Raw genomic sequence first — 21,086 nt, 5'->3', positions numbered from 1 at the left:
GGAGCAATGCCTCATTAATTCCATTTGTTTCTCACATAAAAACGGAGACGGTTTTAAAATATGTTAATGAAAGACAAGTGATACTGCACTTTTTTAGGAAATAGACTCAAGCTTTAAGGAATATTCATAAATTGCCAAAAAAAAAAAGAAAAAAGCTGCGCACAATGTATTAGGATGTCAACTAACAGGTGCAAGGAGTTGGGTGCTTTAGAGAATGGCCGGAATATCAGATTTCCTGATCAAAAAGGCTCTATGCATCCAAACACGTATTTCAAGAAGAGCAATAATGAAAATGTCTCAAAAAGAAAACGTGTAAAGCACCCACAGGTGTAAAGCAGGGGACGGTAAGGACAGAGTGCGGGACAAGAAGACAGCTTACAGGCTCAGCCGCTAAACCACCAGTCCCCAGGCTACCTAAGAAATTCATTCATGCCTAACACCAGGAACATGTAATTAACCTCCGCTAACCGAGATGTGGGGTAACCAGACCACGGGTCTCAGGGCTGCATCTCGAGTCATCCGGGACTGGCGGTAACTGTGAGCCACTGACTACCCACTCATAAGGAAAACCCAGAGACAGGCACGTTGGGACTGGAAGGAGAAGGACTGACACAAGGAAACAAAGGCCTGCCAATTTCTGCGGCTACTGACACAACACATCAGCCAGAAAACACTGAGCTCCGCCTACACAGAGGACGCCACCCAGGATGGATAACGCACGGGTGCAGAACACGGTCAAGGACCCCGTGGGGCTTGGCTGACATAAACCGCAGTGGCCTCCACGAGACCACACAGGCTATCCTCCAAGCCCGAGAGGGGCCGCACTCACCTGGTGCCGGGAGAAGAGCCGCACGGCCTCCAGCTGGTGGAACACAGGGTGGTGCTGGGCGTCGATCTGGTCACGCCGGTACACGTCGCCCACCACCAAGAAGGCATCTAGCCCCGCGCGCAGCAGGTCCCACTGGTGCGCGGACGTGTGCGCGCGCAGCATGTGGGTCGCGTTCAGGTAATAGCTGTCGCCCTTCTTCCGGCTGGGGTGGTCGGCCGGGACGAGCAGGCTGTCGAAGTTCTGCCAGGTGGTGACCACCGGGGAGAGGTCGTCGTAGACAGAGAAGAGAGGCGTCCCCGAGCGGCCCACGTACTGCGCGTAGAAGTGCTGCTTCACCCTCTCCTTGATCAGCCACAGCGGGTGATGCGGCCGGTTGTGCAGGTTCCTGCCGACCCTGGACAGGACCTTGCGGGACAGGTTGCTGTAGCCATCCTGGGGGTAGGCCTTGCCCAGCAGCTCCACCGTGCCGCCCAGGGCCCCGAGGGCTCCTCGGGTGGCGGGCTCCGGGGCAGCGGGCCTCGCGCCCGAGGCCTGATACTCAGGGCCTCGGCAGACCCCGCTGGCCTTCCTCGCCAGGTGGACACGCACCTGGGCAGCTCTCCTGAGAGCCCAGCAAACCATCGCAGCAACTCCTTTCACGGGTTCTGGAAAGAGCACACACATAAGCACCAGTCATGGTTCACTCTGCAGAAAGTAAGGGGTGGGGGGGCGGGAGGGCCCTGTCTCCCACCAGCTCCCCACCACCCTACTGATGTCTGCCTCCCCCTCCGCCACTCAGAGCGAACAGCCAGTTAAGGAAATCTGCCCAGAGGCTTATACCCTCTGCTCCACATCAAGAGAATCACGGACGTCACGCTTAGATCCCTAATCTCTAGCTGTCCTCCCGAGTGTAAAGAAAATTTCCCTTATCAGGTCACATCATGTCCCGGACCCCTCACGCTGAATAAAACTATCAACGTGATGACTTTCTTTCTTTTTTAATTTATTTATTTTTTTGTTTTGTTTTTGGCTGCGTGCGGGCTCTAGTTGCGGTGAGTGGGGGCTACTCTTCGTTGCGGTGCGTGGGCTTCTCACTGCAGTGGGTTCTCTTGTTGTGGAGCACGGGCTCTCGGCACGTGGGCTTCAGTAGTTGTGGTACGTGGGTTCAGTAGTTGTGGCTCGCGGGCTCTAGAGCGCAGGCTCTGTAGTTGTGGCTCGTGGGCTCTAGAGCACAGGCTCAGTAGTTGTGGCTCGCAGGCTTAGTTGCTCCACGCATGTGGGATCTTCCCAGACCAGGGCTCGAACCTGTGTCCCCTGCATTGGCAGGTGGATTCTTCACCACTGCGCCACCAGGGAAGTCCCATGACTTTCTTTTATTTTGACTACTTTTGGGGGTCTCATTCCTTAAAGGAAACCCATGATTATGTCATGTCTCTGAAGGATGGAAGGAGAATGTCTGAAACGCCATCCTGCCCATTTCACCCTCGTTAACCACCAAGCTCTGCTCACTCCTGACAACATGTGACTTCTGATTAGTTCACCATATTACAGGATGACATGAGCAAAGCTTTTCTTTTGGATGTTTCCAATAAAATACACCAATTTAGGTAATCGCTATTTTTATGTGATTTTTTAAAAATAAAAATGAAAAACTTAAGGAAATATTACACAGAGTGATAGACTATACCAGTGGACAGCTGAAATTATTTTTATAGATGCAAATCTTTTCTGTCCTCACATCTGGTCATGTCATTTAAACTTAATACCATTGTAGGATCCCATCAATTACATGTCTCTTTTGTAAAAGAGCAACTTTCTACTGGGCACCCACAGGAAACCAGGAGCAGGCCTAAACTCACTTGGGAAGAGACACAGAGCAGCCAGGACACAGCGTATTGACCAGATCTTCTTTTTAATGCCCAGAATTTAATAAGAAGAGGACCAGATTTCACAGCTGGAACTCACTCATAGGCTGTTCACATCAAAAATGAGGTGACAAAGATCCAGGTATAGCGGCCCAAACTCTAAGGTACAGGGAGTGTTAAGACAACACTGAAGGACTCTGGATACTTCCCTGCTGGTCCACGAGCAAGTTTAAATTGACTCGGGGATCTCAGGCATGAAGATCTTTAGAGGTCAAATCCCTAGGTTCATAAAAACTTCACCATGAACTTAAATCTGCCAAATACCGCCTTCTAAAACGTGGCATTTCTACCCACTGGGCTACTATAAAGCATACAACCAGGTAGTGATTTGGCTTCCAGGACTCTGCAATCAAACCAAGAAAATGCCTAACTTCATGCTAACAAACTGCATTAGGAGGGAAGGACATTGCTCCACGCGACCATCCAAAGCACAGCGGGTATGTACCCAACAGCACAGCCCACCCAGCCTATGGAACCGAGACCTCCCAGATCCGAGTTAAACCACACGTGACACCTGGGGAGAGCCCCTTGGTCTGAGACGGCCGTCACGTTAGAAGCTCTCAAAGATACCCAGAAACTCTGTGGGTTTATTCATTTATGGCACTATTTTGTCAGAGCTGTTGCGAAAAGTGTTTTTGGCTGCACTTCAGTGGAAATCCATCTCCCCCCTCCACAGTGCTCAGCGGCCTGTCACTGCAGTGGATATAAATTTTAAATATGCCCGTGCCGCCTCCTGTGTCTCAGCACTAAGTCACGCTGGTCGGTTGTCAGCGACCCAGCTCAGCGCCCTTGGCAAGACACGACAAGCATCTCTCCCTTCCAAAGCCATGTGCTGTCACCAAGCTCAGGATTCTTCCAGGGAAGGTGCTCCTGAGGCCGTATTCATGGGCTGCCGACCCCCCTTTTTTCTGTTTCTGCTCCACACATGCCCATGCCCACCTGCACCCCCAGGCTCTGCTCCCACCGAGGTGCCCCATCCACACGTCCTTTCTTGGTCCTCCTGACCCCACCCCTAGCTTGCTAAGGAAAGTTTACTTTTCTTGTCCTTGTTTTCAGACTTTTTAATATATCTGCTCAGCCCTCATCTGTCATTTCTCCCCACCCAAAACAATTTGTTTTTTTTTATTATCATCTCTTACAGAGAGAGAATAATGACTATGCTAGATTTCCCACTGCCATCTGAAAAGTAAATGCCTTTCTTCTTTCCTCTGTCAAGTTTCTCTGTGAGAAAGTCCATCTGGAAAATACAGGAGACCCAGAAAGATAACGCCGACCATGGTCCTGCCTCTATGGAAAGTGGTTTTCCATTTCATCCTTCCAACAACACTGTGAGGCAAGTATTACTCTTATTATTTTACAAAGAATCTAGGCCTCAATTAGATCTTGTAACTTGCAAAAACTCATACATCTACCCGTGAACCAAGTTCAGAACTCTGAGCAACTCAATTATTTCTCAGTCAAAACAGACCCAAGACTGTTACATTCAAATTACTTCTCTGTAATTACCTACCTTAACTTCTACCTTAACTGAGCAACTTAGATTATACCTCAATGCATTTTAAATACATGCATGAATAAATCAAAGAAAACACATTCGCTTAGATGGTGGAAATGAAATACCATTCAACTCAGGACCTGCGGGCCCAAACTGCCCATGCCCTGTTTTTGAAAATAACGTTTGGAAGAACCCAGTGATGCCCATTTGTTTACATATTGTCTGTGGAGGCTTTTCCACTACAAAGTCAGAGCTGAATAGTTGACTGTACCGCCCTCAAGGCCTAAAATACTTATTATCTTGTCCTTTACAGAAGAAGTTTGCTGAGCCCTGTTTTAGCTTAACTCACTGAAACGTTCTTCCACATTACTAAGAATACCTTCTGGTCACAAATACATGTGGATTATAGAGCCGCTGAAAGTAACAAACGCACAAATGTGAACATGAAATGTGTTCACTTTGGCACAGAAGCGATAGTGAGACGGACCGTGAAAAGAGTCAGTACAACATCACGGGCAAAGGCCACACTGAGCAGAGACACCCATGGGCTGTAACCCTAGGCCGGCCCCTTGGGCGCTCTGTGTATTATCCTTGGACACAGCATTTGACGTTTTTCGGCCCTCAAGCTTCTCATGTATAGATACAGAAAATAATACCTACCTCATAGTAAAAGGATTACACCGCATCCTGTTCATAATGCACTCAACTCATTGTCTAGTATGTAAGACACAAGATAAGTTGAATCAAAGGTTTAAAATGGCCCATAGACTTCTAGAGACCAGGTAACAGAGAAAGCAATACCACTGAGACAGAGAACATGGGATGAATTTTATTTGTTTGTCCAAATGATTTCCACATGTGTGTCTTTGGTTCGAGAGGGAAACAACTTTGGACGTGTTGAAGTTAAGTACGGGTGACAGAGCCATCTTACAATTTCTAGGACCCAGTCTGAGGTTTGCAAATAAGGTAAGAGCTCAGTACTGGCAATGGAGACCTTGGGATTTGTTTGTATAGAGGTAAGAGTTAATGTCGTAAGCATGTATAAGAACCCATTGGAAAGTGAGAGTAACAGCAGAAATGGGCAAAAGACAGAGCTCTTGGCAATTATCCTCTTTAAGAAGGATATATAAAGAGTAAAAGAACCAAAGGGTTCTCACAGAACCTAGGACAGGAAGTTTCTAGAAGGAAACCAAGGTTATTTCTGAACCAAGGGCCGCTGTACATACAATTCTTAATATGCTGTATTATTACCAACTGTCTGTCTTCCTGCTAGACTATGTGGTTCTTGAGAGTAGAAGACACACAACCCCTCTCTTTCCCAAATGACCGCGCACTCAGAGGCTAGCAGTACACCTGACACCAGGCAGAAGAGGAAGGGAGAAGAGAAAGTGGGAAAACAGAAAAGGATGGAAAGGAAATTGGCCAACAGGATCAAATGTAGCAAAGATGTTAGGCAGGGGGCAAAGTAAAGAACTCTTTGACAAGACGACCATCAACAGGGCAATTTCAATGGCTGGGTGAAGACAGAAGTCAGATTAAAATGGGTTTACATGAATGGAACATATAAAAATGAATGAGAAAATGGATTAAAAATACTTTAAAACTTCTGAGACCAAAAGAAAGGAAGTTAAGGGAACTTTCAATAGATGACCCCGATCTCCCAAGGAAAGCTTTAGACTTATAAAGAAAAATATTCTGTACAATCTCAACATTCACCAAGTAAATGTTATTTTGTCTGTTAGAATGAATGAATTTTGCAGCGGTTTAAACAGTCCTTCCTTCAATCTCCCTCAGTCTTGTGTGTAAAGGAGAAACTAATTAGTGGTAATTTCTCTAAAGCACAGTTAGCTTACCGAAAGGGCCATGGTACCCAAATGTGACCCACATGTGGTTATGGCCATGCAAAAGAGATCAGGTGCGTCCCATTAATCTGCAGAGACAGGGCTGAAACAGCATCTACCCAGAAAAATGAAGCTGGGCCCAGTCAACACACAGCTTATATACTGTACTGGACTAAATAACGGCAGGGAAACAGCCAATTTCCATTAACTTTTGCTCAAAAAGAGCGGGCAAAGAGTGTTTTTGTTCCTGCTGAACGCAAAGAAAATGTCTCTAAAAAGGCCGTTCCCTGTGTCACTGGTGCAGCCTTTCTGGGCAGCCATCTAGCACTAGCAAGAGACTCAAACCTGTTCATACCCTTTGGCACGGTAATTACCCTTCAAGGAATTATCACAAGAAATAATGCAAATTAAGACAGAAGTGAAACACAAAGAAGTTTCATTACAGTGTGATTTATAATACAGAAAAATTACAAACAACATAAACTTTCCCCAGAGAGGGGGATATTAAGTAAATTATAGTAGAACCATACAGTAAAACATTGTGCAGTCATAAAGTGTAATGGTTGCAAAGAGCTTTAATGACATAACTACATACTGACAAAGTGATAAATAGAATATAAAAATGTATGAGATGATCTTAACTATATAAATATATATATATATATATATATAAATACACACTTACTATATTTAGAAACCGTGGAAGAACTATGTAAGATTCAATGGCTATAATCCCTGGTCCTTATTTTCTACTTTTATAGTTCTAAATTTTCTAAATGGACATCTATTACATTTTTTATTAAACCTGTTATTTTGAAATAGTTGAATTATTATAAGAAAAAGTTATTTAAAAATATGGCGAGTTGAGTTCTAGCCATTTTAAGAGGTTGTATTAAACCCACTTATAATTGTATCAAGAATAATGCCAATACATGGACATGTATACACTACCAAATGTAAAATAGATAGCTAGTGGGAAGCAGCTGCATAGCACAGGGAGATCAGCTCAGTGCTTTGTGACCATCTAGAGGGGTGGGATAGGGAGGGTGGGAAGGAGACGCAAGAGGGAGGAGATATGGGGATATATGTATATGTATAGCTGGTTCACTTTGTTATACAGCAGAAACTAACACACCATTGTAAAGCAATTATACTCCAATAAAGGTGTTAAAAAACAATAACAAAAAAACAAACAAACAAAAGAATAATGCCAATATAAACGTAACGCTGCTGTAGTTTAATTAACTGCATTCAGTGACCAGGTAAGAGATTACTTTTAACAACACAGGTGTCCACTTCGGAAGGAAATGCACAACGTGAGAGCTGTGAGTTTCAGTTTTATCTGAGGACTTACTGAGGACTGTGGTCCAGGAGACATTCTCTCAAGTGACTCTGAGAAGCTGCTTCTAAGAAGCAGAGGGAGAAGCCAATATATACGCAATTTTGGTGAAGGGGTACGTGCAGTCAAGCATACATCTCGTTACAAGGTTACCACTAGTCACAAAGAATACTATTTCAGTTAATGAACTTTAAGTGCTTTTCTAAGTAAGGGAAGATGCAAGAATACAGTTCATAAAAAATTTCACCTGGGGGCTTCCCTGGTGACACAGTGGTTGAGAATCTGCCTGCTAATGCAGGGGACACGGGTTCGAGCCCTGGTCTGGGAAGATCCCACATGCCGCGGAGCAACTAGGCCCGTGAGCCACAACTACTGAGCCTGCGCGTCTGGAGCCTGTGCTCCACAACAAGAGAGGCCCGCGCACCGCGATGAAGAGCGGCCCCCGCTTGTCACAACTAGAGAAAGCCCTCGCACTGAAACCAAGACCCAACACAGCCAAAAATAAATAAATAAATACTATGACTTGCTGAGGTTCAGATGATGGTTAGCATTAAAAAAAAATTTCTCCTGAAATATTTCTAACTATCTAAGGGCCGAGAGGCCCAAAATATTGCCTGTTTTCCCGGCACACAGAGTGCTTCATTCTGACCTTCACCCTGAATTCCTTCCAGGGTGTACTGTATTGTAATTTTTTTTTGGCTGCACGGCATGTGGAATTTTCCCTGGCCAGAGATCGAACCCATGCCCCCCGCACTGGGAGCGTGGAGCCCTAACCCCTGGACAGGCCAGCAACTGCAGTGGCTAACGACATGGTACTTGTAGAACAGGGCGGCGGGCAACATTCTGCGTTCTCCACAGATGAAATGCTTGGCATATAAAAAACTTCTTTGCCTTTTTCCAGATTCCCTTCCCTAGCTGTAAATCAACTGGCAGAAGCACAATGCCAATCAGTCAATGCTTTTCTCCCCCAAGACATTCAGATTTTCTAGGAAATTGATAATACTGGCTCTTATGCCAAACAGATGTTTCTCAATGATACCCGTTAATGAAATCTTTAATACACGTTAAAGCTAAAACGTTACGCTGTCTTTTAGTAAGGAAAAATCTTTCTTATTTCTAAGGAAAATAGTCACTAAAGTTTAGTTCAGTCTAAGCTACTACCTATGCTACACGCGCAGCTCATTGTACGGGGCTGCAAGAGGACCTCAGAAAAGTACAACAGCATGGCTATCACCGCGGTGGTCGTCAGCCGCAACCTGGGCATCTGATGATGGGCCTGGAACATCATTCTCAAATGACGCCCCCCCACCCCGCACATGGCCTTTAGAAAGCCTCGTTTGTCTCCTGACACTTTAATATGGGTTTCTACCCTCATTAACATAAACTCAGGGGTAGTAGAAAAGGGCTTGTTCTATGAATAACAACAGACACATTTTTCAGGAACTGAGAACAAAACTGACATCATAACAGAAGAATGCCCCTATGCGTTACAGATTACAGTCAGAAGGGTTTTAGGAGCTCCGTCCTAGGAACAATGGAAGAAGACCACAGATATATTCCTTACTGTAAATCCCACTGTCACACCTACATTCATGACGTCACCCTCATCCTCATCACTACTCTCCTCACGCTTGTCTGAATTTAATACCATTCCAGCATTTCCGCCTTCATTCAAGGAATGCACAAAGAGGAGCAACATTACCAAATTCAGCTTCTATTCAACTTATTTACTACACTGGCGGATCAACTTCCAGCGAAGAGAAATGTGGCTAATCTCTTCGTTAGTGACACGAAATCCTTCAACGTCTCCTCTGCGGGTTCACAGTCAAACCTCACTGTGGTCCAAGGTCAGCGCCAAGCACTTCCTAGTGTTGATTTATCAGCCTCATTTCCAGCATTAGCAGCTGCAGAAATAGCATTTCAAGGCTGAGTTCTTTCAGGTCTTGGAACTTCAGGAATCCGTTAACTACAGCAAGCAGTTTTATTTTACTGTGTGATGACTGTATACTTGTTCTTCAGGGACATAAAATTCCTTGGTCACCAGGCTCCGTTACAGATGTCATGCTGTTGAGTAGGCAAATGTCAAAAATACTACTTTTCACAAGAAGTTGAAAAGTAAGGCTGTAAGCAACCTTAGGCAGGAAAGCGCTCTCTAAGGGGAAGAGGCCCTTTTGACCTGTCCCTAACCTTAAATCAGGCACCCCCATGCTCTACTCACCGCAGGCCCTAGCACACCTTTCAAATCTTTTGACCACACAATACCTTGCCTAACCTGTTGGTTCTTTCCGTAGATCAGAGGACTAGAAATGAAGAATAATTAATTAACAGATGACGAGATCTCTCCCCTAGCTTCCGTTTCAGTAATCTCACGAACAAACTTATGTGAACGAAATAGCATCTAAAGAAAAATCACCAGTCAACAAGCCTGCACACAAGCCTGCAGACAGTGGGGGATGGTGATGACTGTGACCCACCATCTCAATGATGAACTGAGATTACTTCCCTTTAAAAACTTTCATGGCCGAGCAGAGTATTTATTCAGATATGGCTTTGGGTGAACACAACCACCTTTCCTGCCCCTCTTGGCTTCCTTCCCAGGACACACACCATGTTTCACTTCTCAGGCACCTACCTGTTAAGGAGTGACCCTAGGATTTTGGGTCCTTCCATAAATAGCATTTTCTTTAATTCTGCTGTATCAATATGGGTACGTTAACAGGCTTTCTGGAATTTTAATTACATGACAAAACAGTAATTGGGTTCAATTAAAGTGTTTTCACCTCTCCTAACTCATAGGTGACATTAATCAGAAGGGAAATGTAATTTAATATGGTGGCGAAATAAAATATATCACGTTATGTTAGTAGAAGCCAGCTCTGAATTCAGGAAAATCTATATCAAAATATTTATACATTTTAGAGAAACAGAGAAGATTAGGCTACATAATGTTTATATAACCTAAACCAAAGGAGTTAAAGAAGCCAAGAGTGCAGTTGAAACTCGGTCAAATAGGGCAAAGGTCTTACAAGCCCAGGCCCGGTCCTGATGGCCCGGCCAGAGCTCTGTCCTCAGGAGAGCGGAACCATAAGGAAAAGGGCCACGTGCACATGAAGCCAGTCCTCAGAGACGAGGCCACACGTTATCTGGCTAGCTCTACCTTGGAGAATAACTAGGGGGCTATTCCGGGAGGGGTCTTGTGCAATACACAATGAATAAGACCACCAAGAGTCCAGTCTGGATGTGCAGAAGAACAGAAGATATTGTTTCTACAAACACTTTAACTAACTGGGCACCAGGAAAACTTATCTCCTGCTGGCTTGGTTGAAGCCAATATAAATTACCTAGATGTTTAACATAGAAATAGTCACACTTTTCGTGCCAAATGAACCTAGTAGTAAGCATCTGTGGACATATACATCTCTCCCACTAGAAAAAAGCCAATAGAGGGTCAAATGGACACTGCGCTTTGAAATCAGTACCTTGCAGTAACATGAAATGCCTAGGAGAATGTTTTAACACACAGTTATACTAAGAGCGTCCCATACTCTTTCCTTGAGTTTTGTCCATTTGGACACAATTATCATTTTTCCCAGCATCTGGTGTGCCTAATTCCTAGCTATGATTGTGGGCACTGATACCAACAACTTTGCTTTTGTACTTTGGGTACTTTAACACTGAAGAGAATAAAGTATACATAAACTCTTTCCTCTAAAGATTTACCCCAGAGATGCATTTTTCTGATTGATTCAGGAGCACGTAAGTAACAAAAGGGAAGCCCCCAAGGCAGAAAGCTGCAGCTCCAGAAAGCAGGAGGGTCTACTGCTCAGAAATACCAGCAGCCCTTTACCATTCACAAATGCTCTTACTTCGCGCAAATGAACGCAGTTCTTCCCTCCAATGACTACTTATCCACCATCGGTTTCAGCAACGTATTTAAGGCATGGCTTAAAGCCACCAGCACAAAATTGGCACTGGACTTTGCGGCCAGGGGCACATGGCTTGCACAGGTTGACAAGGCCCAGCTGCTGTATAAATGAGCACACCACTTGTCAACACGGTGACGCGAGAACCTGGCAGCTCCGCTCAGAGGGCAGGCCCGACAAGGGACAGGGCTAGGGCCAACCGATCAGAGACCCCGAGAAAGCCCCTGCCACCACAGCCTTCTTCGGTAATAGGCACCTTTTGTGTAGATAATGTCTCTGATTAAAATTAAGTCTAAGGGGGGAAAAAAAATTAAGTCTAAGGGGGAAGAAAGGAGTGAGGAAAGCAATTCTACAGACAATCATTATGTGAATATACAAGGCCATGTTCCCGTTCAGAAGAGATGTCTTTTCATCACTGTAATTCAGTGGAGAAATGACAAGCAGTACCATTCTCTGCTCATAAATGCCGTGTTTTCAAGAATGAGAGATTGGAAAGTGTTCTGTCGTGCTGGAAACTTCTTAATTATTCAAGAATGGAGGAGTACTCAAGAGAAAAATCTCTTATGATGGACACAGAAACAGATGGAAAAACACAACTTTTTAAAGGTTTTTAAAAACACAAATCACTGTACTCAGTTCCAAGAGAAATCAGTTTTGCTGTCATAAGTCAAAAGGTTAAAATCTGTAATTAAGCAAATGCATGAGGGAATGACTGCAGACAAAAGACCCTACAAAATTAACTTGAAGGCTGGTTAATAAGTATCTAAAGATGTCACCATATTTGGAATTGTAGTTAGACTCCCAACCACTCTTTCACAAATTTTCACTTAAGGAAAATATCATGAGTTAAAATTAAGTTCATGTTACCAATACCTATTAGTATGAATGAATACTTCCCTAAATATGCCAGGGAAAAAATTCCTCGCATGCATATAAAAAATAATACACACAAACACTATAAAACAAATATACCAAACTCTTCCTTAATGCTCTTTAGCATCTCATCAAAGTCAAGTGAAACATCAAAACTGCTGGCTAATCTCAACTTAGGTCAACCTACTAGTCATCATTTATTTTTGTTTCTAATGAAAGGTATTTACAGTCCTTCCACATATTACACATTTGGAGAATGACAGCATAATTAATTATCCACCAAATTCAACATTTAAAATAATGTGTAATAACCCTACTAATGTACGTGTACGGAATAGTCTTTAAATAAAAAATACTCAGCTAATGAAAAAGCCTAAAGTGTTCGCCCAGAAATACTTAGCAAGCCAAATGGCTACGGCAGGTAAAATTAAAACTTGTTTTAAACCAACTCACTAAACTGCATATTAAAAACTATTTTAGGTAATTAGAAATATTACTGTTACATAGAAGACGTAGCCTCCAGGTGAAAACTTCTGCTCTCCTAAATATTCTAAATAAAATGATTTTATCTAAGCTCCTCCAAATAAAGTCGCTGCATATAAAATCCTGCAGTCTTGGCTACAGCGGAGGAAAGAGTCTTTCTAGCACACAAAGGCTTCGCCAGCCCTTAGCGCCACAATTATTTGTTTGTTTGTTTCTGTATTTATTTATTTTTACATGTTATTGAAGTATAGTTGGTAGCTCCATAATTATTAAGTAGACGCTGATAGCCTGAAACACTACCTACAAACGGTGACATGACAGCACCTCCTCTCCGAAGCCTTTTCTTTATTCTTCTTCTTTCATTTAATCCTCTTGACAGCACTATGACAGACATAAACTCATGTGCCCAGTGCTGTGCCTGCCAACTGAAGACTGCATCAGGGTCCAAGCCCAGGCCGTCTGCCTCTCACCCGGTCCCAGGCCGCCCCTGCCATTTCCACTGCTTGTCCTTTCCTGATAAACACCCGCCAACTTTGCTTTTTCCAACAGATACAGTCCTGAGAAGCTCCTTGCGAGATTTCTTTTCAAACCGAAACACATCTTCCCATTGACATGATCCGTAATTCCAGAGATGTTTTATCTCTATGAAACCAGGTCTTACCCTTCACACTCTGCTCAGGCGGAACTGACCCATCTCTTCTTTCTTCCCCAAAAGCACATAAAACACTCACTGCACCCGCCAATCAGGAGGCTGCTCCAGCTGTTAGATCTTAAGCTACTGGAGGACGGGGACGATGCTTCTGTCCTTAAAAAGAATGTTTTCCCAAGTCAAACAAGTAAACGCCACTAGGAATATCCATGTTGTATATTTCCATATCACTGTTTCACTAAGAGAAGACACTACTCCATAACTCACAGTGATATTTCAACTGCCTGATCCTCTCCCCACAGCAGACCTAATGATAAAAGTCAAAGCACAGCACTGAGGTTCACTCAGCAAGTCATTTACAAGGGTGGAAATCAAACAACACTCCTTAATTCTTAATGCAGAGAAGGCTGTCGTGTGCCTGCTAAGTCATACTCTGAACATCGTGGCGAGATGGCAGAAGAGTGAAATTCAGGCCTACATGCCAGGTTCCATCCGCCCTAATCAGCCACAATCGGTCCTGATTATATTGTGCTCTCTGCTAAAATCCCCTGTAAAACACATAGCTCTGCATTTTTCTGTAAGTTTTGTTAAGTTTTAAGGATTAGCTAGTACATGAAAGCATTGAATTCAAATTGCAAAATATCTGGGTCATGAAAACAGTGAAAATAATACACAGTCAATTCTCATTTTTCAAAGTAGTTCTGATCTAGAACATCCCTGAGAACACCGAATCAATGGACACTGAACCGCTGCTCCTCAGGAAGAGAGACCTAGTGTCCTGAGAGGCCCTGCTCACATTTTTGCCAACTAATCAGTACATAACCTTGGCTTATGTGTCTTTCCGTTTAAAGACATCTTATGTAATATATACGGTTGATTAACACTGACCTCACAGCCAAGTGCACCGTAGCTCACGCCTGAACCAAGTTCATCTCACACACGTATTTTCCCCACAAGGCATGTCACAGCCTTCCTGCTCTCAGGGACACTAGACAGCACTTCAGCACTAGGCCCGGGGGCCATTTAAACAGCAAAATCACCCCCAAAAAGCACAAAAACACAAAAAACACGGCACTAAATAGATGGCAAAAAAGATACTTATCTACGTAGGAGCTGAAATGAGAACGCAGACCACCCCCTTGCCTGACCTCAGCTGGGAACACGTGGGTAGGGGACTCTGCTTTGTGATGTTCTGCGCATGTCCTCAAATGACTATGAAAGCCCCAGGAGTGCTGATTTTGAGGTTATAAATAAATTCTAGCAACTAGGCAAATTCACAAATACAAAATTGGTAAATAATAAAGACTGCATGTATGTCAAGAAAGTACTAACAGTCGATGCCTCCAAGGAGGGGAAGTGGGTGGCTGGGAGACAGAGGTAGGAGAGAAACTCTTTTTAACTATACAGCGTCATATAACCTTTTGAATTTTGTAGGGTGTGTGTGACAGAGAGGAATTTATGACGTATGCTCAGGAAAAGAGCATTAAGTTCATTAGTAATCTAAAAAAAAAGTAAAACTAAGCTTTGGGTTCCAATAGTAAAACGATAACCAAATAAAATTAAGAATAAGAAAGAATGAAAGTAGAAACAAATGAATTCAAAAATGGAAGAAAAACAAACATTTGGAGTTTCTCTGCATTGAAGAAACTGAGAGCAGACTCTCATAGGGGGGAATGGCACAGAGGATTATGTATTTGAAAGCGAAAATATCCCATGACCTTAGGTTCCCTTAGGAGGGGGCTATGGGGAGGATGATACAAAATGAAGATATTTTGGAAATAATTATGTAGTAAGCAATGAGCTTTACACGTAAGTTAATTATAGGAAATTTACACTTATGATTTTAAACAACACTGAAGATGATTTTCTGGAGGACAGTGGCACTCAAAGTGTGGTCCCAGGACCAGCTGCACCAACATCACTAGAGAAGCTGTTAGAAGTAAGGCTCTGGCCCCACCCCTGATCCAGGAAATAGGGACTTGGGGCGGGGCCGGCAGGCTTCAGGGCGATTCTGATGCCAGGAAAGGCTGGAGAACCACCGGTACAGAAATACCGTGAAATGTTACTATAGCATTTAACAGAGGCGATAGACAAAATTTAAACTTTTCTCAATGACAGTGGTCATCCTTTGGAAAGGCTATGGCTATTCTGGGCCATCATACAGTTTTCTGTTGTTTTTAGCCTCCTTCTTGGATTTCCACTGGCCAGCAGATCCTCTACCACTGTAAGAGCAGTACTGAAAGCTCTGCCGTCCTCTGTGAACCTGAGGCTTCCACTCCGTTGTAAGCTGCGCAGAAGCAAAACAATTCAGCGCATTAGAACTGAATACCAAGTGTGAATAAGGCTGGGTGTGGACCTAAGGAATAAAGTGCCTGGTCTGAGTGCAGAAGGATGGAAACGGCCTTTTCTTATTCCCAGACCTGGACTGCACACCAGAAGGATGACATGGGTAGAAAATTACTCCCTGGATACGATGCAGATGCTAACTTACTGAGGTGTGGAAAGTATCCTATCACTTAGACTAGAATATGTGTCTGTTACCGTTGTTACAAAAGTTCACTTAAAGGAAAAGCAAAGCCACAAAGAGGAGGCGCTCAGAAGCCTGCTTCCAGGCTCCCTGGGCTGCACTCCCTCACAGCGGCTCCAGCAGTAGGAAGGATGGCGCCCTCTGTGGCTAGTTAGGGAAGTATTTAAATATTTCAGAAAACCTTAAAACTCCAAAGTCAGAGGGAGCTTTGAGAGGAGTTAGCCCAACCACAGCATTTGGCAGACGGGAAAACGAGGCCCAGAGACACCCTCTCCGCAGGGACCAGGCCCCCTGACCTCCACAGGTCACCCAGTGCCTGCTCATGGCCCCACCTGCATCTTCCTTCACACCAAGAAAGCACCAGCACGGCGGCAAGCAAGTACCTGAGCAGAGTGGGCATTACATACTTGCATTATTTTTATTTTAGATTTTAAAGATCAATGTTAATCTTCTGAAAGACAAGCTCTACTTTTTTTAAGGCTTCCCCCCAGAAATCAAAGTTACCTTCAAAGAACATCCTGACAGTTGATGATCTACCTTCCAAGTGGAAAAAACAAAAGCTGTTTTCAAATTTTTATTGCCAGAGATTTAGTCTGTTAGGCATGGTGTCCTTGACTTTTTAGAGAGATTGTGAAAGTGTACTGCCTCTAACTGACTGAATAGGGCAAAACAAAAACAGTGAGAATTCCCATTTGGAAACAGCCTGAGGACCCAAGTCTAAAGGGCTTGTGAAATAAAATACTTTACAGTTAAATTAACTTAAAAAGGAGGGGGCAGTCCTAGTGTTATGGGACTGAGCCCTTAACTGGTGGGATCTGGGATTATCCCCGGGTACTCAGTGCCAGAATTGAGTTACATTGTAGGACACCCAGCTGGTGTCTGAGAACCACTTACTGGTGTGGGGAAAACCTTCACACATTCAGGGACCAGAAGTGTCAGAAGTGAAGTAAAGTAGACACACAGGATAAACAAGCACGCAGAAAGGACGAACTGGGTTTTTCCCTACATCAGAAGGAAGGAAAAAACTGAGAGTCTTTGCTTTACCCCATGGTGTGGACGTGCAACAGTTTGTTTGACCATGCATACTCCCTTGGAAGGACGGCTGGTGGATTCTACTATGAACATTGGTGTATAAATTCTTATGTGAGCATATGTTTTCATTTCTCCAGGGTAAACAGCCCAAGAATGCATAGCTAGGTCACATGGTGGCTGAATATTTAGTTTCATAAGGAACTGCCAAACTGGTTCCCAGAGTTGCTGTATCTTTTACTTCCCACAACAATGTATGAGGGATCTAGTTTCTCTACAACCTTACCAGCACTTGGGGTTGTCACTATTTTTCATTTTAGCCGTTTTGATAGGTATGTAGTGATATCTCTTTGTGGTTTAAATATTCATTTCCCTAATGGGTAATGATGGTGAGTATCTTTTCATGTGCTTACTTACCATGTGCAGATCTTCTTGGTGAAATGTCCATTCACGCTATTTTCCCTTTTCTAATTGCACTATTTTCTGTTTCTTTGTTTTACTGTTGAATTTCGAAAATTCTGTATATTTTAGATGCTGTTCCTTTTTCAACTACATAGTTTGCAAATATTTTTTCCCGGTCTCAAAACTTATCTTTTTCATCCTCTTAACAGGGTCTTTAGCATAGTAAAAGTCTGTATTTGAAGGTCCAACTTATCAATTCTTTTCTCTTATGAATCATGCTTTGGGTGTCAAGTCTAAGAACTATTTGCCAAGCCCTACATCCTAAAAATCTTCTCCTATGTTTTTTTCTAAAAGATTTATAGTTTTACATTTAAGTTCATGATTCATCTTGAGTTAATTTTTATATAAGGTGTGAGAGTTAAGCCAAAGTTCACCGTTTTGCCAATGGACGTCCAATTGTTCCCACACCATTTTTTGAAAAGCCTATCCTTCCTCCATTAAATTGCTTTTCCTAGATTCTCTATTCTGTGTCTGTCCCTCCACCAATACCATTCTGCCTTAGTTTACTGCAGCTCTTGCAGGCTTTCGTTAACAATCGCTCCACTGAGTTTATTCTTTCTCAAAATTATTTAACTATTCTAGGACCTGTGCCTTTCCATATAAACTTTGTTTTATTTAATTTTTTATAAATTTATTTATGTATTTATTATTTTTGGCTGCACTGGGTCTTCGTTGCTGCACGCGGGCTTTCTCTAGAGCAGGGGCTACTCTTCGTTGCAGTGCACGGGCTTCTCATTGTGCTGGCTTCTCGTGCCACAGAGCACGGGCTCTAGGCACATGGGCTTCAGCAGTTGTGGCACACGGGCTCAGTAGTTGTGGCTCACGGGCCCTAGAGCGCAGACTCAGTAGTTGTGGCGCATGGGCTTAGTTGCTCTGCTGCATGTGGGATCTTCCTGGCCCAGGGCTCGAACCCGTGTCCCCTGCATTGGCAGGCAGACTCTTAACCACAGTACCATAAGGAAAGCCCCCACATAAATCTTGGAAGACGCTTGTGTATAAAACCCTTGATGGTTCTCAAGGGAAAGGGTGAAGGGTCACTTTACAGTGGAGAAAACTGACACATGCTACCTCGGCCAGGTGATCAAACCAACAGCCACAGTGATCAGCTAAGCTGATAGTGCGCCCACGATATGATGCATGAGGGTGGCCCTTACCTCTGTGGGTGTCCTCCCCAAAACACACATCACACTAGTCTCATCATGAGAAAAACCTCATGCAGATCCCAGCTGAGAGACATTCTACAAAATATCTGACACCAGGTACTCCACGAAACTGTCCAAGTCATCACAATCCAGGAAAACCTAATGCACTGTGCAGCTCAAGACAGAAATGACCAAACGTCAAGTGGAATCCTGGATGGGACTCCAGAGCTGAGGAAGGACATCATGTAAAAATAAGGAAGTCTGAAGAAAGTACGCACTTCAGTTAATAATAATGTATCAGTACGGATTCATTAATTTTAACAAAGTCACCAGACTAATGTAAGATGTTAATAACTGGAAAAACAATGTGAGAGGTGTGGAAACTCTTTGGATTACCTTCCCAATTTTTCTATAAATCTAAAACTGTTCTAAAACAAAAACTCGTATGTATATTTCTGAAAAGGCAGTGTTCAAGGACTGATATTTAATAAGGCTGATAATTTTTAGTACTTTATCAGGATGACTTTAAGTGGGAAAAAAATACACCTTTGCTGGCATTTTCACAGTAATTGCACTGAACAATTTAGAGAACTGACACCTCACTATGTTGAGTCTTCCAGCCTGGGAGCACGTCTCTCTCCCTTTGTTTAGGTCTCTGATCTCTTTCATCAGCATTTTATAATCTTCAGCATAAAGTTCCTACACATGGTTTGTTAAATACAGTCCTATTTCCTGAGAGCGACGGTAAATAGTTTTGTGTCTGTACTTTTGGTTCCCACATGTTTGTTGCTAGCATATAGAAACGTGATGGATTTTTATTTGTTGATATTATATCCTGAGACCTTGCAGAACTCACCTATTAGTTTTAGGAGAGTTGTTTTGTTTTGTTTTTCATACATTCTTTGGGATTTTCTGCACAGACAATCATATCATCTTCAAACAGGGATAGTTTTCTTTCTTCCTTTCCAATATGGCTTTGATTTCCTGTTCTTGCCTTATTGAAGTTGCTAGAACTTCCAATACAACGTTGAACAAGAATGCTGAAAGCAGATATCTTGGCCTTGTTCCCAATCTTAGGGAGAAAACATCCCGTCTCTTAGCATTAGATATGATGTTAACTGGAGGATTTTTACAGATGCCCTTCATTAAACTGAAGAAGTTCCCCTCTATCCCTAGTTTGCTGAGAGTTTTATCTTGAATGAGTACAGGATTTTGTGCAGTAATTTTTCCATATCAATTGATATGATCACATGATTTTCTTTAGCCAGCTGATATGGTGGCTTACAATGTCTGGTTTTCAAATACTGACTTAAGGTGAGCTTTCTAAGACACAAAGGACTTCACTAGACTTGCATATAAAAGCATCTGTGTTCATTTGCTTAATGTCTATTTATCCTTACTAGACTACCACCTCCATGGTGACATGGATTATTTATATTTTGTTCAACACTATATACCCAAAAACAAGCCCAGCACCCAGCACATAATAAACACTCAGCAAATATTTGTGGAAGTGGGGTAAAGAAAGAATAGAATGTACGAGTATGCAGCCATCAGTGTATGTGCACATCAGTCAGTCAGGGAAACAGAAGCAGATTATGCAGAGGAGTGGCCAAAAGGCAGAGTCCCCACCTCACAGTATATAAATAAATTAATTCAAGATACATCAAAAAACTACTGACCAAAATGTGCAACTTTTAGAAGAAAACATATTAGAATATCTTCGTAACTTGGGAGTGGACACAGGTTTCTTAAAACAGCAATAATCATGAAAGAAATCACTGGCAAGATTGTATTTGAAAATTAAAATTTTCTGTTCTTCAAAAGACATCTTTAAGAAAATTAAAAGGAAGCCAAAGACTGGGAGAAAAGATTCATAAAACATGAACACGGCAGCCGTGACATACAAAGAACCCCTGCAATTCAATAATAAAAAGACAAGGAGTCACAATCAAGAAGATATGCAAATGGCTGATAAGTACATGTAGAAGCGCTTGACATCATTGGTCAGACAAACACTTTTGTCTGAAAGAGTGTAAAATGATACAACCGCTTCAGAAAAATGTCTGGCAACGGATCCAATAATTTGAACCCTAGGTATTTAACCAAGAGAAAATGTCTACAGAAAGATCTGTATGAGAACATTCGTTGTAACTTTACTCACAGCAGCCCCAAAACAAAAAGAGCCCAGATGCTCATCAATAGGAGGATGGATAAACAAACAGTGGTGTGTTCCTACAAGGGAACACCATTACACACACACACACACACACACACACACACACACACACACACACACACCCCTACTACACACACAATAATATGGGTGCATCTCAGAAACATGATGATGAGTGAAAGAAGCCAGTCACAAAAGAGAACATCCTGAACGCTTCCCTTTATGTAAAGCAGCATAACTGATAAAGCTAGTCTACAGTAGAAGAAATTCAAAACAGTGCCTTCCTTCGGAGGGTGCAGGTGGAAATTAATCTTTGAAAGGAGCATGGGGAAGCTTTTTGGGGCATTCGTAGTGTTTTGCATCTTGATAGGGAGTTTGAATTACACAGGTGTGTCCATCTGTCAGAACTCAATG

At 43.0% G+C, this 21,086-nt stretch overlaps 1 protein-coding gene across 7 annotated transcripts in view; it reads right to left on the bottom strand.

Annotated features, from left to right (window-relative positions):
• The window catches only part of FARS2 (phenylalanyl-tRNA synthetase 2, mitochondrial), a 474,195-nt gene that overhangs the window by 400,032 nt on the left and 53,077 nt on the right, over nucleotides 1-21,086 (bottom strand). For all 7 annotated transcript variants that reach the window (XM_067751902.1, XM_067751901.1, XM_067751900.1 and 4 more), the window contains exon 3: nucleotides 830-1,473. In XM_067751902.1, the coding sequence (XP_067608003.1) occupies nucleotides 830-1,450 (621 nt within the window). In that variant the 5' untranslated portion in view covers nucleotides 1,451-1,473. The remainder of the gene's footprint in view (nucleotides 1-829; nucleotides 1,474-21,086) is intronic.

The sequence above is a fragment of the Pseudorca crassidens genome, chromosome 10 (genome assembly GCF_039906515.1).
Source record: "Pseudorca crassidens isolate mPseCra1 chromosome 10, mPseCra1.hap1, whole genome shotgun sequence".
NCBI lineage: Eukaryota > Metazoa > Chordata > Mammalia > Artiodactyla > Delphinidae > Pseudorca > Pseudorca crassidens.
This window is presented reverse-complemented; position numbering and strand designations above follow the sequence as displayed.